Source organism: Chanodichthys erythropterus, chromosome 13 (assembly GCF_024489055.1).
Source record: "Chanodichthys erythropterus isolate Z2021 chromosome 13, ASM2448905v1, whole genome shotgun sequence".
NCBI classification, from domain to species: Eukaryota; Metazoa; Chordata; class Actinopteri; order Cypriniformes; family Xenocyprididae; genus Chanodichthys; species Chanodichthys erythropterus.
Genome location: NC_090233.1, coordinates 35,846,107 through 35,873,575, shown reverse-complemented (window position 1 = coordinate 35,873,575; position 27,469 = coordinate 35,846,107). Strand labels below are relative to the sequence as shown.

Sequence of the window (27,469 nt, the reverse complement as noted above, 5' to 3'; positions counted from 1 at the left end):
GGTTAGTTCACCCAAAGATGAAATTTCTGTCATTTATTACTCACACTCATGTCGTTCTACACGCGTAAGACCTTCGTTCATCCACATCAGAACACTGACTCATCGTCAGCATCTTGCTGCTCACGTGAACAGCGTCTGCCATTACCAAGCCGGCGTTCTGACGTAGAGCCTGGAAGCGCAGAAGACAAGATACTGTTGAATAAAGTCATTATTTTTGTTTCATTTTTGCGCACAAAAAGTATTCTCGACGCTTCATAATATTAAGGTTGAACCACTGTAGTCATGTTGACCATTTTAACAATTTCTTTAATACCCTTCTGGACCTTGAAAGTGGTGGTTAAATTGCTGTCTATTGAGGAGTCAGACAGCTCTACGATTTTATCAAAAATATCTTAATCTTAAAATTAAGGTCTTACGGGTGTGGAACTAAATGAGGGTGAGTAATTAATGACAGAATTTTCATTTTTGGGTGAACTAACCCTTTCAACTAGCTAGTATACATGTGTTTTTTGCTAATTTAAAACATGATCAAAACACTAATCTATTTTAATGACAAAAGTTATTCGAAAATAAGAGAAAGTGACAAATTTTGGTATCGGCCAATAGTTTGTTAAAATCAGTATCGGCCACAAAAAATAAAAAATAAAATAAATGGTGCATCCCTCATGACATCAGTGATGTCAAACCTGGTTTGTCTTGTTATAAATATAAAACAGCATCATTTTCAAGAACATTTGAATTATCATGATATTGATTTTCAAAGCTGCATTGTCTAATAAACGATATAGCTCAAAGCCAAATGAACAGCAGTTGGCAAAGAGAGACAGCTCTGAACAGTATGGGGCCGAGAGACTTCATTACAAGAGGAATGTTTTGTGGTAAACAGTCTCTTTTAAACTTCGGAGCACATTTAATTTTGACAGTCTCAAATTCTCTTGAAAATAAAGACTTTGTGTTCATACTCACAATCTTACCTGTTCCTGTCCCCAGTGAAACAGAAGAGTGAATATTGCAGTGTTCTTTCTTGCTCTTTCTGAGCTGCATATGTTTTATATAGTGTGTTTGGTTGAGTGAGATAAGGCACAAAACACATTAACACCTGCATTCAAGACACACACACATACACGGAGATGGATGATGGGGGAGATTGGATTTCTGGGCCAGTGAGCAGGAAGCAGAATGCAAGCGTGTGACTGCAGTTCTGTCACACCAGGTCATTTGGGTACTAATGACTGTGTGTGTGTGTGTGTGTGTGTGTGTGTGTGTGTGTGTGTGTGTGTGTGTGTGTGTGTGAGAGAGAGAGAGAGAGTGAGTGTGCCTTGCATAAACCTTATAGGCTAGGTGTGATTGAGACGCACACACACTTGCCAGCTGCAATTTCAATTTGAAACCCCCCATTTTTAAATAAAGGAGTGAAGAGGCAGCAATAGAGAAAGTGGAGACAGAGAGATACTTTTGTTTAGTGCTGCTGAACCAAAGCTCTCACCTGATAGTACAGGTTTCTTGTCTTGTCATCTGCCTGCGCGCTTAAATAAGATGTCATCAGTGCGGTATGGTAACTGATGTCACCAGAACCAATGATGTGCTCAGAGAGAAACCTGGAGCAGATAACGGCCAGCAGCTCATCTCTGTTCGTTCAGGTGTTTCTTCGTGCCTTTAAGACAACCGGTTTCTGTACTCACGTTGTCGGAGTGTGTGACAGTAAGTGTGAAAGCGTATTACACGTTAAACAACTGAACGGAGAGAAAGTACTGTAGCGCTCCAAGCGGAGAAAGTACAACAGCGCATCCAAGTGGCGAGACATGCGGTACTACAGTCAGAATTGTTCCAGAGTAAGTTATCTGACGTTATTATACTTTTTTATTTTCTTAGTTGTTTTATTTCCATTTTTTATTTGTCTTTTTGGTTAGTGTTCACTCTATCATTGGTCTATTAGTATTGTAGGCCTGCCAAAAATATTATTTAAAAATGTTTAGTGGTGTAAAATTTAAAATGTATCATCTGTCTACTGTCATTGTTCTTGTTTATTCTGGCAGGTTGTAAAGTTTTATAACTTACCTGACTGCCCTTACTTTAGAGTCATACTGTATTTTGCGTCTTAATTTTCAATTTCCTTTTTGTTAACAATTACACTGACAAACCTTTATTACTGTCGCTTGTCAAAAGATATATACTCATACATACATATAATTGTCCTTTTTTTCCAGTTTATCCCACTAGGAAAAAACTGCTTAAAGCAGTCTAGGATTGTTTGCAGGTCTTTGCTGGTCTCCCAGCCTGGTGTCAGAGGGGTTTGGATACTTTTTAATCGGTCCCTTGATCACTGTGAATCAGTTTCAGTGTAGAAAAGAAAGCCTTTATTGCTTGTTCTGTCTTGCCATGTCTGGTTAGGACACAATTTTAGCCCCATTATGCAAAGTCAAAGTGGCACAGGGGCATATTGCTTTTCTCCACTATAAACAAAAGTAGTAAGATGTAAACACAACCAACCTATTTTGTTTTTTAATAATACTGGACTTGTACATATAAAGATCAGCAAAGGTTCAAACAAGAATGTGTAAAATAGCTTAAATGCAACATTAAAATGGCACATGAAATGTATAAAAGAGCTTAAGAAGACTGGATGTGCAAAGCTACAGATCACATGGATTAAGGTGCAAATCACAGAGACCTTAAACATACAACGACAGTCTCAGGCAAAAAGAGTTTCATTTATAAAATACACAAACAAGATCAGAATGGGCTTTAGAGCCCCTATTCAGCATGCTAAATAATTGCCAATGTTGATATCAACAAGGGGGGGAAAGAAGATAAAAACAAGCTCTAGCAAAACATTGTGTAGCTGCCAACATGTACGCAGCCCGTGGGACAAGATTGAACACGGTATGGAAGTGTTTTATATGTCCCAAAAAAAAGTTTTGTTTTGATAAAATTTACATTTATTTTAAGAAACGGATGTTGAGTCACAGATAAAAAAACAGAACTGTAGAGAGCATCTGATTATTGTAGTGCTTCGTAATGGGGAACTGCAGGCACAGGAGTCAGGTACGAGATTTCTTCTCTTTCCTGTCAGACGACACTTCGGCTTTACGCTTGTGAGCCTGTGACAAGACAGACAGAAGGATAAGTAAATAGGCAGGCAGACATGCAGACAGACAGACAGACAGATAGATAGATAGATAGATAGATAGATAGATAGATAGATAGATAGATAGATAGATAGATAGATAGATAGATAGATAGATAGATAGATAGATAGATAGATAGATAGATAGATAGATAGATAGATAGATAGATAGATAGATAGATAGATCTTCTTTTGTAGACAGATTATATTGCTGACATTACAGGCATTTAGCATGTGATAGAAAGAGCAAAGAGAACACAGGCAGAAAAAAAAAGAAGACAAAAAAAAACAACTGCTCCTCGCTCCAGGCAAAATCTTGCAACTCACCGTGCACATGCCCTGATAGATAGACAGATACATAGATAGATTGACAATTTTGAAATCGTCAGTGGGATATACTATACTTTACTGTGGACAGTAAATCTGAGGGGAATTTTGATCATTTGCATGTTGTTCTTGTTCAGTTGTTCAAGCGTGATTCTGAACTAGAGGGAAAGTCTTTGGGGACATGAAGCACAAAGCACAACAACAGATGGAGCAAAAAGAAAGAAGACAGGACGTATTACTGATTGTCCTTTGGGTGTTCTTCTCTTTTTCTCAGCTCGCTCTTTCTCCTCTATCTCCATGTTCTCTTTCTCAATGAGAGAAATGAGCGTGTTACAGCGACGCTGCAGCTCCTAGCAAACCAGACAAACACACAGAAGGAAACTCTTTCATCATCTCAGCACAAGAGTTATACATCACATCTCATATACTTTTACAGTTCCTTTCAGGCATCACACAAGCATCTGCACCCACACTCTTTCACAAACACGAACGCCAATGTGACCTCAAAATTAAATTGAAATTGCATTTGTGTGTGAGACACGCATGGCCAAGTTTTTATTGTTTTTACATAAACACTAGACATCTTAAGCAAAACTGTAAAAGAAAACTGCCATTTTTAAGAATTTATTTAACTGTTTTTCCAATTGAGGACCTCTCCAAATGGAGGCTTTGTCAGATTCACTTCACTGCTGTCCCCAAAGTACATCTCAGTAAACCCACGTACAACCATGTACTGTAAATATATCCATATATATAATATATATGAGTCTCATATATAAATATATGAGACTTCCCATTCACATCTAATGTGAAATTATTGAAATTGTTATATATTTCTAAAATGAATAATGAATTTAGGTACCATTTAGTGGTTCTGAACCAGGCAGCCAGGGCCTCAAGATGATTATTTAACTTAAGTCAATTTAAATTAAATAATTTAAAATAAGTCAAAACAAGCATTAAAATTATGTAAAATAACTAAATTTAAAATTAAGATATTTCTTAGTATTTTAAAGCTGCGGTCTGCGATTTTTGGCCCTCTAGCAATTAATAAACAGAACTGCACGCGTTGCGGAGGAACATTCTAGCCGGAGCTACTTTTCTCAGTGTATGTCTATGGCGAGTCACGCAGTTAATGTGATACTCTGCGGCGAGTCCTACCAGTCCAGTCTGAAATAGTCTGAATATAAACACTTATTATAAGTGTACCATAATGATTCAGGATAAGACAAAAACACGGTTTGGAAAATGGATTCATGTTGTATATTCTCATTATATAATTTTTGTAAATCTTTAACACAATAAAAGTTGCGGACTGCAGCTTTAAGAAATTTCTTAGTGTTTGGTTATTTTTATAATGAATATACATCCTTCTAATTATGCCAAGCACTAATATATTTTAATGGGTAGAAATTATGGGGTGGGGGGCTTCAAATATTGTTCTGGACAATGGGGGACCTTGAAGTCAAAAATGTTCAGATCGACTGATTTGAATCATTCAAGAAGCTTTTTTGAAAAAGGTGACTCCCCTAAAATAATTGACATCTAATGACCCTTTTTTAAAATGTCTATTACATTCTTTATTAGTCTGTAGTCTGCTATAATAACGTCTACGAATTTTGTTCTTTTGGAGGTTTTCCTCTTCAAATATTGATATATATTAATCAATTTGTGATTCATTTGACTGACTGACTGACTGACTGACTGACTGACTGACTGACTGACTGATTGATTGATTGATTGATTGATTGATTGATTGATTGATTGATTGATTGATTGATTGATTGATTGATTGATTGATTGATTGATTGACTGATTGATTGATTGACATCCCTACAAGGGTTTCATTATTTCATTCAGTTTCATGATTTTTTCCCATGGATTTTCCAGTGATGCGATTATTGGATGAGTATTTTTCAAATCGTAACAAAAATAATAATAGATAGTAATTAATAGTAACAAAAATGCTTGCAAAGAGCAGTTAAGAATTTGTAACCAAAAAATTATTTAAATAATGCCCGTTATTTCCAGGTTGCCCATGACTTTGGGAGACCTGGCTCTAACACAAACATGTTCTCACCATGGCAGTCCTGGACTTGATGAACCAGTCAAATCTGAACTGTGGAGCGTTCCGTACACACTGTCGAAGTTCTTCATAAACGTATTCTTTATCAAAGCCCATCTTATGCAACATGCAAATCAGAAACCTGTCTTCCTCCTGCAAACGCAAAGAAAAGTTTCCATATTTTAAGTTCTTAGTTAACACACTACACATACATTAACCCTCTCTCACATGCACACACCTCTGTGTAGTTCTTTCCTTTGTTTGTGCCGTACTGGATGCGGAGCTGGTGGAACGGAGCCTTATACCGTGCTATCTACAGGTACACAAAACACACACCATCAAACAAGAAATATTTACTACTTATTATTGCATCAAAAATGACATTTCCTCTGAAAGTTTCTTGCTTTACATGATAAGGCTGACTAATATTGCCTAATAATGAGGTTGCAAATCATCAAAAGCAAGAAAAACTAAAGCTACCACACAATCATAATTCAGTAGCCATTAAAGAAAAACTTGCTTGTCAACAACATAATTGAATTTCATAGTGAGTTTTTGAAAGGTTGACCTTGGCATCCAGGGCTTTTTTGATGCTGATACGTCTCTGGATGCGAGCTTCTCCTCGTTCTATCTGAGCCATGATCTTCTCAATATCCTGCAGCTCATTACAGCGTTCCCAAAACACAGCTATAATAACAACAAACAACGTGTGAGATGTGCGTCTGTGAAGTTGGTACAGGAGTGAAATATATTTGTGTAGTTCAGACAAGTGTGAGGTAGTTGCTTGTGTATTTTATACATGTGTATACATAAGTTATAATGGTTGACTAGGTCCCCAAAAGTACACTAATCGATTAGTGAGGTAGGCAGTTTTGAACATTTAAAAAAATTCTCCTTTTGTGGTCCATTAAAGAAAGAAGAGCACCAGGATGAGTAATTTATGACTTTTTTTTTTTCTATTTTAGGCTGAACCATCCCTATATATATATGCATTAAATTATTATATATGATCACATGAACTAAAAACCAGCCTAATTATGCATGGCCTCCTTAATACCATTTAGGTCAAGTAGCCCACCGACTAGTGAATTTTGAAAATATTTTTGTAATACATGCTCACACATTCCTAGCATGTAATTTTTACAGATATTAAGCTCGAGTGTAATTGCGTTTATGTGTATTGTACCCGAGTACTCCATAACTTCTTCAGGTGTCTTTCCTTCCACCTCTCTGGCGATGTTGTCAATGTCATCACGACCATACTTCTCATTAGCCTTAATAAATTGATTGAAATCACGCTTGTTCCAGTTTGTGAAACCCTGGGAAAAACAAAAACATATTCTGCTGTACCACTGCTCTGTACTTAACACATTTATAAGAGTATGTGTGAATGTGAGTGAGTGATAGAGAAGAGAAGATGAGTGTTTGTCTACTTGTGTGAGTAGTTTCTCTTTTTCCTCCGTCTCTTCAGGTGAGAGGGGTTCTGCTTCGTCTATCTTTGCTTGTTCCTCTTTCTGGACCTGTGCTGAATTTGGGATGTCTGGATTACGTGGAACCTACAATAAACACACATACACAATCGCACACAACTGTATATCGGATACAACAGCAAACACTTGAGCAGATTTGACACAAATCTTGAAAACAAATGTGATGTGCATGAAGAGCTCACCTTGTATCCAATGGTTTTCCTGTAGTAAAGAATCTCCATCTCCAGCAGCTCAAAGAGACGTGGTGGAAAGAATTGAAAGTCCTGGATGTTGGGTTGCTTTGGAGGCCTAGGAGCCTTGATCACACACACACACATAAACACACTTTTCATGATCTTTCCACAGACACTTGTGTGTATATTGTCATGCAAACATTTCTGTGATATTTGATGTGTACTGTATAATGACAAAACATTGTTATGCTCCTGGCAGATGCAGCTTTATCTAGCGGACACTTCACTTTAATCAAAACACTCATTTGATTTTCAATTTAATTTAATGATATTCATTAAAATTGAGGTTTATTGGCTCCCTGCTATTTTGCTGACAGGGTTATCACTTTATAAACTATCAACTTCCATCACATTTGTTAGAAATCATTATTCTTTAAAGGACAAGGCAATATTAAAGCTAGTTTACACTGCCCTTGCAAATGGCAAAAAACACCATTTTCCAACGGTTGTTGGTGTTAGATAGCTACGTTTCCCAACATTCTAGATCCAAATAATGTTGACATTTATTGGGACAGTGTGAACCAGTGAATCAATGTTATTTTAGTATTATTAAATACAGAATAATTCTAATTCATAAAGCAACTTGCACCAACATAATTATCTTAAAATATGTGCCATTGTTTTGTCTCAAGATGCACACCAGTAATGTTTTTTTTTTTTTTTTTTCCTGAGGCACATTTATAAAAGGTAGTTAAATGTCCTAATTGAACTAAGGCATAATCCTGGCTTAATCTAAGCCTTGTCTGTGAAACCAGGCCTTTTTAGTAATTTTAGTACTACAACTTAAACTTACTTTATTTCATTTAGTTGCCAGGACACCATTCATTTTTTTAAGTTTAAGTTTAAGGTTTTTGTTTAATATTTCTATTTTATTTCAGCTTTATTTCAATTACTGATGATTAATTAAATTAAGACAATTTTTTTATATTTTTAATAGTTCACAATAACAGCACTGACCAGAATAGAATAGAAAAGTGCCAGGAATAGTGAGTTTTTGCACAGTAAATCATGCATTTACCGTATTTACATCATAATATATCATAAATGGATGGTAGCTTTATAAATACACATTTATCAGAAACTGATCAGTAACTGACAAAAACAACTGACACCATAGTTTAATGAATATATACAACTATTGATTAAACCAGCTATGCATATTAAGAAGCTGCATAAAAGGTGCATTTACTTCTTTTAGGCAGCCACTTTTATCCTTATTGATGTTTTTTATGACTTACAGTGCACTATTCAAACAAACTCTCCCTCAGGAGCAATCTAGTGTTAAGTGTCTCTCTCAAGGGCACAGCAGTGACAGGACAGGAGAAAGAAGAACATCTAGTTCATGAGGTCATTTCCTGAGTCAGCGTTTGAACCTGAAACCTTTGTTTTTCAACTCTTTATCTATTACGTCCCTCCAGTACACCCTTCAGCTGAGTTCCTACAATCCAGTGCAAGTGTGTGATGAAAACTGATCTGAGTGCATTATTTATTCTGTAGTAAGGTTGTGTAGACTGTACCTACATGCAGTCATGAGTAGCACTGACAAGAAAATCATTTCAGAGTGTCTAAACCATATATGTGTGTGTGTGTGTGTTACCTTTGGGGCTCTTGGTTCGCTGACTCTGAGTGCTTCTCTGAAGTAAGCATCTACAGCATAATTGGCCTTCCTTTCTCTCTTAGGAGGCTCGATCCATTCGATCAAACTAAGCTGCACAACACAGAGAGAATTGTTTAAAACTTAAACACACACAAACACACTTTCAGCTACACACCTACACATAAACTTTAACAGTCTGTGACATACACAGGTGCAAAGCTTAAAAACCTGCCAAATTCTCACTGATAGACTCGCTTTACTTTAATGCACATCAGAGCTGCATTATACATGAGTATGAATTGATTTCCACCTGGTAAACTTCCACACAGACACTAACTTTCTGTTTCTCTCTGTAATCCTCTCCCTCAAACTTGTAAAGGCTGTTCTCGGTGCCACCCGTGTCCATGGTGAAGTTCCTCAGCGAGCTCTCGCCAAGTTTCTGCATGCGCTCGTTCATCTCAGCTGTCTGAGAGGAAAACAGCCATCAAACAAGTTAAACATGGTTAAATAGTATCAACTGGAGTGTAAAAGTGAAAAACAAATCTCATAATATGAAAGAAATCTGATGTGTTTTATTTGTCTGAGTTTGAATATGAACGTTTTTGGAACTGGGACCTAAAGCTATTAGTCTTCCAGTGAATTTAAGCAACTTTTCAGTTTCCAATCTAGTCCAAGGTGTCTGTGTCCACTCACCTTCTTGGCACCTCTTTCCAGAATGGTGTCGATGTCTTCATCTGTTAGTTCACTGTCTTTAGAGGCGAACACATGTGTTGCTCCATGTCGGATCATTTGTAGCATTTCATCCTTCCCCAGTTTATTCTGCTGGTCGATCAGCCGTCCTGTAAGAGCACAAATACAGAAACAGAACTTAATAGATCACAAACGCTACTTAACCTCTTGTTTTACATTTCTCACCATTCAGTTTCATATTATATAATGTACCCAAATGCACCAAACTGTAACATTTTTTTTTTTGTTTTTTTTGTGAGGCATCAACATTTATTATTGGGATATACTATATAGAAAACAAAGTACAACTGGTAAGATTATTTAATGTTTTATGTTTGCATTTGATTGATCAAAAATACAGTAAAAACAGTAATATTGTGACATATTTTTACAATTTAAAAAACTGTTTTAAAACGTAATATTTAAAATATAAATAAATGTAAAAATGTAATTTTCAGCAGCCATTTACTCCAGTCTTCAGTGTCACATGATCCTTTAGAAATCGTTATAATATGCTGATTTGGTGCTGAAGAAACATTCTCATTATTATCAATGTTGAAACATTTCTCATTATTATTAATGTTGAAAGCAGCTGTTCTGCTTAATGCTTTTTATGGAAAATCTGGATTCTTTGATGAACAGAAAGTTCAAAAGAACAGCATTTAGGCTATTTGAAAAAGCAATGTTTTATAACTATAAATATCTTTACCGTCACTTTCGATTAATTTAACACATCTTTACTGAATAAAAAGTATTAATTTCTTACTGACCCCAACCTTCATAACGATGGTGTAAATGAATAGATTATCTCTGTCAAAGATCATTGTGACATACAGCCAGTATGAGGTTTCAGCTTCACAAACCAAAAAATGTATCCAAAACTAGCTCAAAAACTGATCCAGTAGAAAAACAATAGTATCTACAACAGGGTTTTGTTTACTTTAAGTAATGCAAATCACTTATAATTACAAATTTGTAAGACAAGGTTTGTTTTTGTTTAATTGACTGTTAAATTCATTTTCACTCTGCCAGTACAGCCATTCAGTGACAGAGAGAATTACTGTAATTACTTTTGGAAAATGGACACCTAATAATTCATAAAGTTTAATATTTCTATTTACAAAAGAAATTGTTTTACCCCTAGTGTGTTCATACCTTGCTGAATGACAATGGAGTCCAGGCGTAGTTTCATCTCAGCTCTCTCCACAATTCTCTCCTCAACAGTGTTGTCTGTGATCAACCTGAACACTTTAACTGGTTTCTTCTGTCCAATACGGTGAGCACGGTCCTAAAACACAGTACATGACACAACAAAAACTATATAAACTTCAATCAAGCAGTCATGAAGAAAACTGGCATCTCTCTGAGGCTCACAATCATACATTTTAGTGAGCTCAGTTTTGTAGTTTTGTATGTGTGTTGTGTTTCTCACCATGGCCTGCAGGTCCACCTGTGGGTTCCAGTCTGAGTCGTAGAGAATCACCACGTCAGCTGTAGCCAAATTAATCCCCAGCCCACCTGCCCGTGTGCTCAGCATGAAGATAAATTTACTGCTGTTCGGGGCGTTAAAAGCATCTATGGCTTGCTAATGCACAACAACAAGAGAGAAGGACAGGACAGGAAAAGACAAGGACAGCAATTTAGAGAGTGACAGAAATAATTAATTTAAACCACTTATATAATTTTAATAATTAAGGTCTATTTCGCATTAGTAGTAGATCAGAGTTGTCACTGGCCAATATACATGGGTATGCAAGCACCAAGATCACATAATTTCAGTAAATGAGGCTTCGTTACGTCATATGTGTTTCGAAATTTCAATAGTTCACATGACTTTTGCATGAAGTTTCAAAGCTTCATGAAGCAGTGTTTTGAACTAGTTTGGCAAATATGGTTTTTGAAATAATCTCCAATCATTAACGAACGATTCGATGGACAATGGCGGTCATAGAGGCAAAGTTGCTCAGAATGAGAAGTTCTACCATGTTGTATGAATGTCGTGGACGTGTCGAGTTTGGTGAAAATATCTCATTCCATTCCACTTAGAATGTTTTGGCGTTTTGAGACCGTAAATTGAAATTTCATCTTTTTTTTTTGACAATTATTGACAATCAGACGCAAGAGAATCTTGCTGCAATGGTTTGGTTCTGATTGGGCCATAAACCTAGGACTAGTTGGCAAAAGTAGGTTTTTTAAAACATCCAAAATACCTGAACATTTCTGCAAATAATTTGCTGATGCAGGTACAAAAATACTTTTTTCTTGACGCCCCAGCTCGAGAGTGAAATGTCGTCCATGCCGATATACATAATGAAATTTACATTCAAATTACACATAGATAAAATAAAATTGTATTCTTACCAATATTTACTTAAAGTTCACTAAAAGCATTTAAAATATAGTTGTTAGATTTTAAAGTGATAAAATTAGACACTTCTAACCTTTCTAATGTCTAATATTTGCGAGAATATTCTTAGCTTATGAGTGTGTCTTACATTCCCATGTAACCACAGAGTTTGCAATCATACCAGAACTGATCAGTGGTTTCCAAGACTACCAGGTTGGTTAATCAGTGTCTTTATATAAACTCTGCTGAGATTCCACATGAACTATCTGTACGTGTCTCATAATTTTATAAAGCCTGTTGATTTCCTTTCTTCCTCTTGGTGAATCATTTCTTTCTACCTCTTAGTATTTAGGGATGAGAATCATGATTGCGGCTCTGGTTCCTCCTACAAACTCTACTTCCTTATTGGTTCTAAAAATATATATATATATATATATATATATATATATTTTTTTTTTTTTTTTTTTTTTTTGAGGAAAAAACATTTTGAAAGAATACAATTCCCATGCAGGTTGATATTAAATAAATGTACAACAATTCTTATAAAACAGTGTGTTTACACAGACTTTTTATAGACTTTTCAGAGGCAGAATATAGGCCACCCAATAAGTAGTCTTAACTATATAACATATTACAGGTAGGGTAGGCAATTTCAGAGTGCCTAGCAATAGCAAATTAGGTTTAAAAGTATAAGATTCGACACTCCCTTCAAAGCACTCTCCAAAGCCACGCCTCCTTCAAAACACATAACCACACACAGCAGATTCTGCAAAGCATCACGTTGGTATGGAAATACATATGTTGACAGGCAGTTAGGACATTGTGTCATTGCATTCGGAGAAATGATTCTGGATCGATTCTGAGATTTTCCGAATGCATCGCGATTCTCTCTCGAAACGATTCCGAGCTTAGTTTTTAACAGCAGATAGCACTTGTGCTTTAGAAACAGCCGAACAGCCGTACTTGAACTGCATTTGAACCTAGAGCGCCATCTGCTGTTAAAAACTAAGCTCAGATTCAAGACAGAATCGAGAAAATATCAGAATCGATCCACGAATCGAGATGAATCGATTTATTTTCCCAGCCCTAATATGTACATGTTTTAATATTTAGACCACTTCTATTATTGATTGCTTTTGATGATTTACAGTTTATTTTAGCATGAGGGTAAAGGCAAAAGCCAACCCTAGCCCTATATCATTTTTTTATGGAACCTATAAAATATTAATCATTAGACTTAATAAATTAATAATAATTATTATTAAATGAATAATTATTTAAATATTATTTTTATTTATGTAATTAAATTGTAAAGGTTAGACAAGCAATATCTTATAGTAATAATATTATTGTACTTCAGGACAAAAAAAAACATTTAGCTAATAACTATAATAAATGTTATGTTAAAAACATTGATGCTTTATTAATAATAACTAGCACTTTTATTGTTCTCGTATTATTTTCATCAACAATATGGTTTGATTAAAAACATTTATTTATTGTCTGTGCGGTGGGTATTTAATTTTATTTCTCCATGGCACATGCATTTTGATTCTTTATACTGTATGTAGCCTAAGTAATGTTGTCCAATGACTTATCTGCATTATTTAGGCATTTTATTTATTTATTTATTTATTTATTTTATTTTTTAGGCAATAGATTTTTTGGTAACACTTTACAATAAGGTCTCATTTGTTAATGCACTAACTAACATGAACTAACAGAGAGCAATAACCTTTGTTAATTTTAGTTAATAAAATATTTGTGTTTATTTTAGTTCAGTGCAACAACCAATGTTAACAGAATGTTGAGATTAACATTAACTATGATTAAAAAATGTTGTAGAATTATTGTTCATTCAATGTTAACTAATGCTAACAAAATGAAACCTTATTGTAAAGTGTTGTTTCCAATTTTTTATAAAGAAAGTTGGCCATAGGAGTGTAAAAGAACCTGCTGTGTCACGTGCATGTTTCTGAATTTGACTATGTGTGTATTTTAGTGTATGTGTGTGGTAATGTGTAAGTACCTCTCTGGCCTCATGAGGTGTATTGCCATCCAATCTGCAGTACTCAAACCCTCTCCACATGCAATAATCTTCTAGAATATCCAACACACGTGTCATCTGGCTGAATATTAACACTCTGGATCCTGCACACACATATCCAGGAATACATGCACAAAAACATTAAAAAAATTCATATGAATTCCAATTAAGAACATAATAAATATCTGCTTTATCAAAACTGATAGCTAATAAGCACACACACACTCCCTTACCCTGCTCTTGTACTTTAGGCAGAAGTTTATCCAGCGCAACCATCTTGCCACTGTTGATGACTAGGTGTGTGTCCGTAGTGTATGGGGGACCAGGCTCTGCTCCGTCAAACAGGTACGGATGGTTGCAGCATTTCCGCAGCTGCATCAGAATATTCAAAAGCCGCATCTTATCCATCTTTCCGGCTGAGTTCAGGATGTCAATATCCTTCATCAGGATACGGGTGTACCTGGTGGTAAATCAAGGAAAGAAAACACTGTGTAAGTCTGTAATTTTTATTATTCCAGCATCATAACTTTTCATTCTTTTTAAAGGTTCAAGGTCTTTTTCACATATAGAGCTTGTTTAGTAGTTTATATTGCCACATGCTTCTCTACGATAGCAATGGAGCAGGATGGTTGGCTAGTCGTCCAACAGCTGTCTATCAAGAGATCAAGATGTTTTTTATTTCTTTAAATATATTTCTAGCAATGTTACATATGTAACAGATTTAGAGATTTGACTATACTTTGAGAAGTTATCACTAAACTAATTTTTTTCATTTATACATGGCTTTCTAAAAACAGACTGCTGTAGTTCTTTAGAAAACCCACCAATGAGAGTTAGGAATAAATAAAAATCTGGGTGATGAGCAAGTGTTTGTACATACAGTATATTTTCATTTCATCAGTACCCAGCACACATGACACTATAAATAATCATCCAAAGTGTTTATCAAACCCATATGGCAAGATTTAAAGCACCCACGTGAAAATGAAGCGAAACGTAAGATGATTTGGGGAAAGAAATAAGAGATTCCAAGTCTAGTTCTGTAATGTATGTAATATTGATCATTAAGTCGGGTGACCAGAACGTAAGACTGCAGCAGCATCTGTTGTCTTGTTCACATAGTGAGAACAGTATAAAACAACAAAGCCTCAACGCAGCACTTGGTAAAACTAAAAAGGTTTTTACCACAAAAGTTCTGGTGATGTCAATGTTAGCGTTGTCAAAAATGAAATATCTAAAAACAGTTCCAATTCTCCTTTTATGCAATATCAATACACCGATACCAGCTGCACGTTCTCAGTCTCTCGCCGAACTGACACGCACATGCCTTCTCTCACTCACTCGTCTCATTGGCTCCAGTTGAATAGTGCTAGTATTGTGCATACTGTAATTTTAGTCATTCACGCAGGTATCGTGCTCACACCAAAAGCGCGTGCATCACTGACATATATAAATGGCACTCTCATAAAGCCGCCTCTCAAACAGCTTGCGAGTACCAAATTGACTTCTTTTTCTTGGCTTACTGTGCTTAAATGGTCAAATACATAAAGAAAGTAAGTAAAAAATGCCATCTTGACGAGTACATACAACCAGTTTTGGAACGTAAAAAGTTGAGAGAAAACACGTTGTGTATATTAGATCCATGCATAATAACAGCCTAATAAACCTGCTGCCGTCTGTCATGTTAATCAAAGAACAAAAGACAAAGACAAAATCACTCGCTGCTCTTGACAGAATAACTTTTGTACTACTGTTGAAAATCTTATAGGCATGTTTAATTTGTCTCATCATTTGTCATTTTTTTTAGTTGTTCGAAAATTTCATTTATCAAAAATGGTATCAAATATAGATATTTTTGTTGGAAATTCCAGTAAATTCAAGTGCCATACAACTGTGATCCAATGATGAATTTATCTCTCATCTCTTCAATTTCTGTTTTTATTTTTTAATAAAATTGTGTATGAGCTTACCATTCTCTCTGCATTTTACTGAGCCCCAGGTAAATCTTCACTTCTTTCTTGGGAGGAAGACTCTTCTCCACCTCCGCTTTAATGCGACGCAGCAGGAATGGACGCAGAACCTGAAAACAAATATTCAATAGCTCGAGTGTCTCATCAACAAAAACTTCAATGCTGGACAATACTAAAAATATACTCAAAAGAGAGAGTTAGACTCACGGCATGAAGTCTTTCAACCAGCTTCTGGTCACCCAGACAGTTATTTGTGTCAAACCACGAATCAAAATCCTAAAATTATAGAAACACACAGACATATGTTGTCATGGTGGTAACATTCAAGGTGACTTCTGCCATTTTTTTATACTAAGCTAATAAAGCAGCACAATTCTAGATAAATTGATCATCATGATTTTTTTTGTGTCAAACAGAGATAACAATATCATGTTACATAACATTTATCATAACATTAACATTCTCCAAACAGCATCAGCATTTTTGAATGAATCTCTTGAATGAATGATTCAATAACAAATACATTTTTTAACAGTCACCTGGTAGCGTAACAATGTAATTGATACAAAATTTGCATATGACTGCCTCTAGAGCAAGACATTGACGAATAGTTATACATCATTGCACCACAGGCCCTGCCCACTGGCGCTCATTTGCTTAACGGCTAATTTTTGCCTACAATGGATGTGAGCGTTGCTTCTTGTCAAAAGCAAATAGAAACCATTATAATCAATGACGCTATCTACACTGGATACAGTATACAGACTGCGTCTCTGTAGAGACTTCAGAAGGATCCCAGCATCAGACACAAGTGGATAGTTTATTTTAATGGCATCCCAGATTACGTCAGAGGATTATATGTTTGTTCGGAGCATTTTGTTTTACAATTGAAGCACAGTGTAATGGAGAATTCGCAAAGAAACTTTTGTTGATAGATGAAGCAGCCAACTGTATTGGATCTGACAGCAGCTGTCTGTCAGTGGTTGCGTGATCGAGAGAGTGAATGCATCTGCTCAAGTAATCTTGCGCCATTTGAGCCGAGTTGATAAATGGTCCGTGTGGCCAGTGGCAGACTGAGACAATAATTCAGGCCAGAATTTGACTCGATCCAGGCCACCTCCACTGATGCCGTCACCCTGCTAATGTTGCAGGCTAACCCTATTAGTTGATGTAACAGTTAGACTACCAGACAAATTTTGTTTAGACCACGCAGTGGGCTTACAGCAGAAGGGCTTATTGAAAATGTAAATTCATTCTCTGCCAACAGGTGGCACTTTCGGAACGGCAGTAACGGTTTCCCCAGTAATGGCAGTACACAAAGCAACCTGCACCTGACGGCACCTGACTTTGAAACGTGCAGCGCTCATACTTATTTAATTAAATCATAGCCTTTTGAAGTTTAAGCTATATTACAATTCTTGTCTTTCCATTCCCAAATTTAATACCTCTTGAAAATGACAAATAAGACTTTCTTGTACCATTTAAGACTTTTTATTGCCTTAAATTTGATACTTTTTTAACGAGTTCGTTTGCCCATATAATCTTTAGGGTATTAGTTTAGCTAATTTGGCTTGCTGTCCACTGAGGAGGGGCTCGATGAAGCATCTTCAACTCGAGCTCTGATACACCCCCCAGTGAATAAATATAGGATGTGATTACATAGGGCAAGGTACCTGAAATGAAGGTGGAGTTTGGGGAGGTGGAGGGATGCTGAAACAGCTGAGACTGAAGAGAGGTAAGCAGCTGCTTATATACTCTGGCTGTTGATTGGAAGATTAGATGGGCTCGCTCCTCCCTAAATTACGTTTAGGAACTTCACTAAGACCCGCAGAAACCTTGTACATTGCAGGCTAGATATTGTAGGCTATTTTAGGATATACTAACACTCAACATAGCAGAGAGTCCTTAAAATGGAAAATCTAAATTCCTGGTCAAATTTGGCACTAGAAAATACTCTACTAGAAATCCCCATCTAATACAGTGTGCTAGTTTGTCATGTTCTAAGATGTTGCAACATGCTCTTAATAAAAAACTTCTATCGTTATTTTTTTTTTATATATACTTTGGGAACACCATTAGCTTGCACAAATTGGACTTGTTAGGCGATAGCTATCCATGCTGTAGATACATGTGCGTAGGTAATTCTGACTGACCTACTCCCTTACTGGCGAACATGCCTCTGATTTTGCAGCACCTTGTACACTATGACCAGTGTTTTTCTCTTTTTTTATCCGCTCCCACTATGCTCCTCTTTTGTGTTCATGCTCTATTTTTTTGCACAACTGTCGGATAGCCAAACATGCGGTGCGTCGTTGATGTTTGGTCATGTGGTGGTGTCATTTTCACACCGCAATTGTCTGATTCAAAGATTTTGAGAGGTCCATCAATTCATTCCTAGCTACATATCAGCCTATCACATGTCAAGCTGACTGCACAGCAGGCCAGAATGACCGTCAGGCCACCGTCAGGCTCAATATGGCCAGTCCACCCCTGGCGCGGTTCAAACGAGTAGCACTGTTTCCTTATGCTTTTGGCACATAAACATTATATGGAACATTTATCAAACATTTGTTATTTTATTGAGGAAAATTTTATCGCAATAATTATCATTATCATTTAATCACCCAGCCCTATTGGTAATCGACTGTTTTATGATGATAACTTGGATGCAATAGCAAATGGGCATTGATACTCTGTTTCCTAAGCATTTATGTTAGCCAATCATAACAGTGGGTTTACTGATAAGCCTTAAAGGATCTGCCCCTTAAAAACAGATAATTTCAGACAGAGAGTCAGAAAGAGGGTTGAAAATAATTGTTTTTCTGTATGTTTTTGTGTGTGTGTGTGTGTGTGTGCAAAAACCTTTATTAACATTATAACAGAAACTCAAGGAACATATTAACTTAACAAATATCCATGTCATGACCCCTTTTTAAATCTTACTGACCCCAAACTTTTAAACGGTAGTGTACAATAAAAAAAAAATTAAAAATTAATTAGAAACCATTTGAAGACATTTTTTCCTAATCTTAGTCCTGATTTGGTTATAAACTTTAGTTTATAATCTAAGGTGTAGACTACTCTAAACATACAACACATCTACACACATGCTTCCAACACAACTGTGACAGATACAGCAACATAACGTGTGGGAGGAGATAAAACAGGATGCAATATTTAAAAGAGTATGACTCACACTGGCAGAGTTGAACACATCAGGCAGCAGAAAGTTCAAAAGCGACCAGAGCTCATGTAGATTATTCTGCAGTGGGGTACCAGTCAACAACAGACGATTGGTCGTCTTAAACTCACGCACAATCTCTGACAACTGAGAGCCGGAGTTAAAAGAGAAAGAGACAGCAAGGAGAAAAAGAGGAAAGATTCTCTGAAGTCTTTTCCTCTGTATCAGATCGTTAAATCATCTCAGAAGTTTTATGAGACACATTTCTCTACTTTTTAGTTACTCTTGCATTAATTGGGTCTCATCAGTTGTTCATCTGTGTTCAAATACCTTTGATTTCTCGTTTTTGATGCGATGGGCCTCGTCGATAACCAGATATCGCCAGTTAAACTTCTTAAAGACCGATTTCTCCCGAATCACCATTTCGTATGAGGTCACACACACATCCCATTCACCAGGCATCATCACATCACGTATGAACGCTGCCTAAAACACACACATACTAATTATGGCTGATTCGTGATTACACAAACATTGTGAAGGACCTTCTAGTAGGATGAAATTTACTGGGTACAAAAGGAATAGAAAGAAGGAAATTGAGAGAAAAACTGAAGGACACACATGTCCCATTCACCAGGCATTAAGTCACGTATGAACGCCGCCTAAAACACACTTAAGACTGATTATTACATATTACATTATCATTATTACACAAGCATTTTGAAGGTCCTGCTGGTAAGATGAAAGTGGGTAGAAAGGGAACAGAAGGCAGGAAAGTGAGAGAAACACAGAAGGACATGAACAGACTTACTCTATCATCTTTATTCCCAATAAGACAGACGGCCTTCAGGGTGGGCACCCAGCGCTTGAATTCATTCATCCAATTATGCAGGGTGGACTTGGGCACTAGGACCATGTGGGGGCCAGGAATGTTCCTGTAGTGCTTCAGGTAGCCTAGCAACGCGATTGTCTGCAGGGTTTTACCTAGACCCTGAACCAATCAGAACACACAAATCCAATGAGTCACAGTCCATGACATCAACAAGACAGACCCAGAAAAATCAGTTTTACTGAAGCATCTGAAAAAATGCCGGAGTCGTGTTTTCATTGTCATGAGACTGTGTGGTTCCACAATAACATATATTCAGACTATTTCTGAAAATCTAGAGATTCAACTACTAAATCATATAGTTGCTTTTAAGTAGACCTGCCACTATGAACATGCTATACTTCTACTGTTGCTGTGTTGACCTTTTAGTTTAAAATATTGGGAGTTTTACCATCTCATCAGCCAGGATGCCATTAATGCCATTCTCATACAGAGAAATCATCCAGTTCAGGCCTCTGATCTGATAATCTCTCAAAGCTCCATTCTTAACATCTGTCAATGAATGAGAAAATGAATAATGATCATTACATTTGATCACAGGTGAATGAACAGTGTAATTAATCATCTCAACCAATTGGAAGTAGTGGAAGAGGTACTTAAATGTTACACATCACATTACAGGTGTCTATTTTCTATTTCTAGCAAACAGGCCAAAGAAAACAAGACAAAAAAATAATAATGGTGCACGGCTTCTGTGGGCTTTTTTGTGCTTGAAAACAATCATTAGTTTTGCAACTCCACATGGGCTGTTAGTAGTGCAGAAATTGTGCTCTTCACCTTTAAAGCAGTGGTTCTCAACCTTTTTTTTTTTTTTACTTCAAACCCCCCCATTTTTTACAACATAAATATTTGAAGGCCCTAAGACTTTTCCAATTTCTCATGATTTATTTGATTATTTTTAAAAAGTATTTTTTACTTAAAATTTCTACCTGCTTTAGAGCTTGGCATAGCTAGAAAAATGTATAAAAATGACCATAGAGTTATAAGATTTTATTCATTTACAGTTAGAGACTTTTCCAAGTCTATAAATGGTGCTTTACAATGACAATATCTCATTTAACCAGGTTTTCTAATAATGTGTCCTAGTAAATCCAGTTGTTGAGGGCATGAATTAAAATAAGATATATCTTGATTTTAGGAAATCTTGAAGCCCCTTGGAAGGCCCCCTGGTTGAGAAATATTGCTTTAGAGGAATTTACTCACCCTCAAGTGGTTCCAAACCTGTATGCTGTTATATTTTCTGTGGAATACAAAGTAAGAGTTCTTTAAACAATCTTGATAGCGTAATATGAAGACCTTGTATAGTAACCATGAGCTGTCAAGATCCAAAAGAACAAAAAAGCACAGTGACAGTACCATAAATGTAGTCCACATGGCTTGTGCACTATATATAAGTTTTCTGAAGTCATGATAGCTTTGTGTGAGGAACAGGCAGAGATTAAGTCATTATTCACAGTTTTGTTGGAACACCATCAAAACGTGCACCAAAGTTCATTATGAATATTGTGTTCCATGGAAAACATAACAGCATGAGTTTGGAATAACATGAGAGTAAGTACATTTCTTTCTTTTTTTAAATAACCAATGTATTAATGTACTAAAATTAATTACTATTTGTATTTAAAACAATGTGAGACTAATAAACAGAAACAGACGGACTATTCATAAAACACTGATTCATACATGAGGGTGACTCCTCAAAACGAACAAGAACATTAGCTGCCTTCCTGCTCTCAGATAGGAGTTCCTCATCCTCCTCCTGCTCTGTTCGACGATGGCGGTTACTGAAACACATAACCATGGGCCAGAAATAAATCAAACCAAATCACCATGACGACACGTCTGACCAGCAGCTTTTGGACTAATCGTTAACCTCATGCATCTGAATGTGTGAGCATGAATGTCTTTGTATGTGTGTCTGAGTCTGACTTACTCTCCAACAGACAGCAGGTTCTGTTTCTCATCCTGTTTAACTCGGGGTCTCCCCATCTTCACCTTCAGAGGTGAGGTGGGGGATTTCTGACTGGCAGGCTGAATGAAATGAGCGAATAGTTCAGTCTGCTTCAGCAGGAACTCAAATCTGTTTGCACGGTCCGTTTTCTTTATTCAAGTGAGAAACAAAGGTTTGTGAGTTAATTAAGATCTGCAAATTACTACTTCAAACTCAGTCAAAACAATGTTTTAACTTCACAAAGTTTAAACTGAAACCTAAAAAAAGCTGAATTTTTAAGCAGTATATGAAGATACAAAGGCATCAAGCATGTCTGAATTCAGTGTTTATGTAACATCTTGTTTACTAAATGCCTTCATCTGGTTGGTTTTACCTCCACCCCTGGTTAGTCTTAAAAGGATAGTTCACCCAAAAATGAAAATTATCCCATGATGTACTCACCCTCAACCTTTTTTTTTTTTTTAAATATCTCTGATTGTGTTAGAAGAAGGCTTGAGGGTAAGTAAATCATGAGATCATTTTCATTTTTGGGTGAACTATCCCTTTAAGGGTTGGAACTGCAAACCTCATTCTCACCACTGACTAACAGCTCAGTGTATTTAAAAACCTGCTGGCTGGCAGTACACTAATAGTGGAATGAACACTCAACTCTTTTTTCCTCATATTCAGGGTCAACCAGGCTCTCCTTCACAGCTGCTTTAGGAGGAGGGTCCAGGAGAAATGGTGGGTCCTCCTAGAAACATATATCAAAGACACACATCTGATACAAATACATGCAGACAAATATATATAAAATTGCTCATCCTTGTTCTGGACACATACATTTTGCATCATTTTGCTTACAGTAGTAAAAAACATATTTATATGGACAAAATAGTCACAAAGTGAGATTCACCAGGAAAATGAAAAACCCAACTTGTTACTAACTCATAAGCATAAAGTTTAATGTGACATCTTGCCCTGCCAGGTGCTGTTACAGATGCGAGTGCCATTTAATGCGTTTGACATATTTAACATTTTACAGTATATCCTTATCTGTATACAGTGGGTACGGAAAGTATTCAGACCCCCTTAAATTTTTCACTCTTTGTTATATTGCAGCCATTTGCTAAAATCATTTAAGTTCATTTTTTTTATCCATTAATGTACACACAGCACCCCATATTGACAGAAAAACACAGAATTGTTGATATTTTTGCAGATTTATTAGAAAAGAAAAACTGAAATATCACATGGTCCTAAGTATTCAGACCCTTTGCTCAGTATTTAGTAGAAGCACTCTTTTGACCTAATACAGCCAATACAGTCTTTTTGGGAAAGATGCAACAAGTTTTTCACACCTGGATTTGGGGATCCGCTGCCATTCCTCCTTTCAGATCCTCTCCAGTTCTGTCAGGTTGGATGGTAAACGTTGGTGGACAGCCATTTTTAGGTCTCTCCAGAGATGCTCAATTGGGTTTAAGTCAGGGCTCTGGCTGGGCCATTCAAGAACAGTCACTGAGTTTTTGTGAAGCCACTCCTTCGTTATTTTAGCTGTGTGCTTAGGGTCATTGTCTTGTTGGAAGGTAAACCTTCGGCCCAGTCTGAGGTCCTGAGCACTCTGGAGAAGGTTTTCGTCCAGGATATCCCTGTACTTGGTTGCATTCATCTTTCCCTCGATTGCAACCAGTTGTCCTGTCCCTGCAGCTGAAAAACACCCCCACAGCATGATGCTGCCACCACCATGCTTCACTGTTGGGACTGTGCCTGGTTTTCTCCACACATACCGCTTAGAATTAAGGCCAAAAAGTTCTATCTTGGTCTCATCAGACCAGAGAATCTTATTTCTCACCATCTTGGCAAACTCCATGAGGGCTTTCATGTGTCTTGCACTGAGGAGAGGCTTCCGTCGGGCCACTCTGCCATAACACCCCGACTGGTGGAGGGCTGATGGATGGTTGACTTTCTACAACTTTCTCCCATCTCCCGACTGCATCTCTGGAGCTCAGCCACAGTGATCTTTGGGTTCTTCTTTACCTCTCTCACCAAGACTCTTTTCCCGATAGCTCAGTTTGGCTGGACGGCCAGCTCTAGGAAGGGTTCTGGTCATCCCAAATGTCTTCCATTTAAGGATTATGGAGGCCACTGTGCTCTTAGGAACCTTGAGTGCAGCAGAATTTTTTTTGTAACCTTGGCCAGATCTGTGCCTTGCCACAATTCTGTCTCTGAGCTCTTCAGGCAGTTCCTTTGACCTCATGATTCTCATTTGCTCTGACATGCACTGTGAGCTGTAAGGTCTTATATAGACTGGAGTGTGGCTTTCCTAATCAAGTCCAATCAGTATAATCAAACACAGCTGGACTCAAATGAATGTGCAGAACCATCTCAAGGATGATCAGAAGAAATGGACAGCACCTGAGTTAAATATATGAGTGTCACAGCAAAGGGTCTGAATACTTAGGACCATGTGATATTTCAGTTTTTCTTTTTTAATAAATCTGCAAAAATGTCAACAATTCTGTGTTTTTCTGTCAATATGGGGTGCTGTGTGTACATTAACGAGGAAAAAAAATGAATGATTTTAGCAAATGGCTGCAATATAACAAAGAGTGAAAAATTTAAGGGGGTCTGAATACTTTCCGTACCCACTGTATGTTAGTAATTCATAGAAATATTTCCAATTTGTGCAAAAGTTAATCTTGACATTAAGCAAAGTCCCTTTCAAGGAAAGTCTGTTCACTCGGCAGCCATATTTGCAACACCTCCGGACAGCTATTTCGGGCATCTAATACCAAGTCCTATCTATTTGAATGGGGGAATCCTGCAATCTCAAAAGCTGCTTGGCGAACTCACAATTAAATAACATACTTCAAATCAGCAACAAAATCTGACATGAACTGTCCCATAAATGTTATTTCTTATGCTCAAATAGCATTAAAAAAGCTTATATTTCAGGCTAGACAATCCAATGCTCATGTGCAGTCCTAAGCACGAGAGGCTCCGGTTCCAATAGAAGCCCGAGACTCTAACAGCAGCTGCAGTGATGCAATGACTTTATCATTCAGCAACTGGCTCTTTTACTTAGAAGGCGAGACATACTCCGCCATATCGTGTGTTGCAGCTTCTCCCATTCATAACTAATAGAGTACCTCAGGGATGACGTGTTTTTGTAGGCAAAACCCGGAAGCGAGTTAGCATTTTAGGACTTTCGGTTCCATCTCCTGAAATAAGGTCTGTGGTTAACAACGCCTCTAAATATTTTCACGTTTTGATCTATGACATAAAACACAGTTATAACCCACTTGTGATTTTTTAAATCTTTATTGTGTCTTAAAAACAGCGGTTGCTAACAAATTGCTAAAAGGGACTACTTCCTTTGGCGGGAACTTTAGACGTCATCATGAGAAAACAGGACATTTGGACAGCATTTCTCATGAAAAAGTGGATAAGTATTCATACACAGCGCAGATCATAATCAGTGAGCATGTTTTTAAATAAAGTTGTTTTCTAAATAAAGTTTGAGGACGCTTGGTGTTGAAGTTGGTGTGCTGTAGTCCATTTATAGCCTACTGTTAGCTTTTTATATTTGACGACTTTATTTAGGCTTCAAAATGTATAAATGTTGTGTTGACTTGTAAAGATTATCTTCATAGACAAAACGTGTAAGTGTCATAACCCGTTAAACACGGAGCTTATTTTTTGCGATTTTCCAAAACTCTATGGGAAAAATGCATAGGCTTTTGATCGAGGGAACCTTCCGGGTTGGCCTACAAAAACACGTCATCCCTGATGTACTCTAAAGGAGTGAACCATCTTTATCTATAGTCTTTGCATTAAGCGAGTCTCTCTGTTAAACTTCACAGACTTCACTGAATAGGCGCCAGCACACACATAAAATGATTGCAGTTTTGCTGAAATATTTGCTGTTGGATTGTTACATTGAGCATTAACAATGTAATTGGATATAAACATACAAGTATGTTTACAAAAATTGTCTGTCTTTTTTATTCAATTTACACACTTAAAATAAATTTTATTTTTTCTTTGACACTGTTGTTCGCTTTGATCTAAAATGTGGCAGAAAAACTTTATTATTATTATTCTTATTATTATATGGCCAATGCATTTATTTATTTTAGTACCAGTAACTGTAGTAGTTATTGTCAGAAGAATATTTTACCATTTTAATTTTTAGGGGACGTGTTACAAATCTTACATCACAATCACTATAGTATGACAATAAATAAATAAATAAATAAATAAACAAATATATAAATTATGTGTCAATAATGTGAAGAGTGACCAAAGACATGTAGTATAATGTTTAAATCTCTTATTAAAACGACTCTTCTTGACAACTAAAAGTTGGACCCCAGCTTTGAACTGCTTATAGTAACAAAAGATCAATACTCTCACAGACACACGCTCAAATAAAGCCAGCGTGACATTAGAGTCAATTCAGCTTACAGTAACATTGAGCATCTGAGTGTTTATTTACGCGGGCAGCGACTGCAGGTAGTTGTTGATGTGAATCAGACAGATTTGCGTGCGTTCCGCAACTCTGCTCCGACCGCAGACGGAACGCATGCAAATCTGTCAAAAGCCACATAAAAAAAGCACTTAAGCAGAGTAATAAACATCTAAAGCCATGCAGATGTGAGCTAAACTCCGCCTTCCCGCCATGTTCCGTTCCCCCAAACGCAGATGAACTGTAAACTTCTGCATCCTGTTTTTCATGTCCGTCTGCAAACACATTATACTTCTCTCTTTCTCTTTACCTCTTCCGCCTCCGCGTGCGCCTCCCGAGAAGTAGACGGTAGCTCTTCGTCCGACATGTTGGTCAGTGTACGAAGCTTTTCATGAGTTATTGGTGACCAGACAGTAAGTTATAAAGCATAATTTTGGCATATGCGTCATGACAGGACCGTACAGTCACGGCGCGCGCACACGCCCCTTTTAGAGCTTCATACTAAATATCGCGAGATTAGAGTGATCCCTTGCCCCTTTCAAAGCTGTTCATTAGATCTCGCGATATCAAAGGCTCAAAAATGGGTAACTGTCAAACACTAATCAGCTGCACGAAATTGTTGAATATTGTACATCTCAGAATGCACCGAGACGCAAAGCAGGTAGAAAGATCAGATGTGTCGTATTGTTTTTTTAAATAATGTCTCAGTTTAAACTAAATGCCTGATATTGAAAGGTGACCAAAATGAAAACGGGACATTTTGTAGTTAAGTGGTCAAAATATAATTGAAATCTCAATCTCTGACCCTAACTGGTTTTAATACAATTCCCAAAAAGAAAAATATTAAATAGTAACCATTGCAAAAGCAATATATTACCATTTTTCAACTGTATTTAATATATTTATTTTCACAAGCTGTGAATATACTGATACAGTAATAGCTTTTTTTTTTTAATTTTTCAAATGTTAATTTTGTTTGTGCTTCTGGAGGCTATGTTGGTTGGGCTTTTTTGCAGTGTATTTGCAGAATGTTTTGAACATGCTGTAAAATAGGGACATTTCCAGAGAC

General features: G+C 36.8%; 1 protein-coding gene across 1 annotated transcript; it reads right to left on the bottom strand.

Annotated features, from left to right (window-relative positions):
* Positions 1-2,373: 2,373 nt before the first annotated feature.
* smarca1 (SWI/SNF related, matrix associated, actin dependent regulator of chromatin, subfamily a, member 1) lies at positions 2,374-26,895 on the bottom strand. The gene is made up of 25 exons (XM_067406664.1): positions 26,711-26,895; positions 22,603-22,686; positions 21,936-22,102; positions 21,686-21,786; positions 20,394-20,494; positions 19,925-20,104; positions 19,444-19,599; positions 19,129-19,260; positions 16,140-16,208; positions 15,933-16,042; positions 14,196-14,422; positions 13,945-14,066; positions 11,001-11,153; positions 10,724-10,856; positions 9,533-9,678; positions 9,177-9,305; positions 8,840-8,950; positions 7,192-7,305; positions 6,953-7,075; positions 6,706-6,838; positions 6,088-6,206; positions 5,758-5,832; positions 5,535-5,672; positions 3,694-3,804; positions 2,374-3,101 (listed from the first exon to the last, which is right to left on the bottom strand). Exons 1-25 carry the CDS (start codon positions 26,765-26,767, stop codon positions 3,042-3,044), a joined length of 3,051 nt encoding a protein of 1,016 aa, XP_067262765.1. The 5' UTR covers positions 26,768-26,895; the 3' UTR covers positions 2,374-3,041.
* Between the last annotated feature and the right edge of the window lie 574 nt (positions 26,896-27,469).

Coding starts and splice junctions, on each gene's coding strand:
- smarca1 (XM_067406664.1), bottom strand. CDS start 26,767: ATGTCGGACGAAGAGCTACCGTCTACTTCTCGGGAGGCGCACGCGGAG. Junction 21,787..21,935: donor AACCTGCTGTCTGTTGGAGA/GTAAGTCAGACT, acceptor TATGTGTTTCAG/TAACCGCCATCGTCGAACAG. Junction 16,209..19,128: donor ATGTGTTCAACTCTGCCAGT/GTGAGTCATACT, acceptor CTATAATTTTAG/GATTTTGATTCGTGGTTTGA.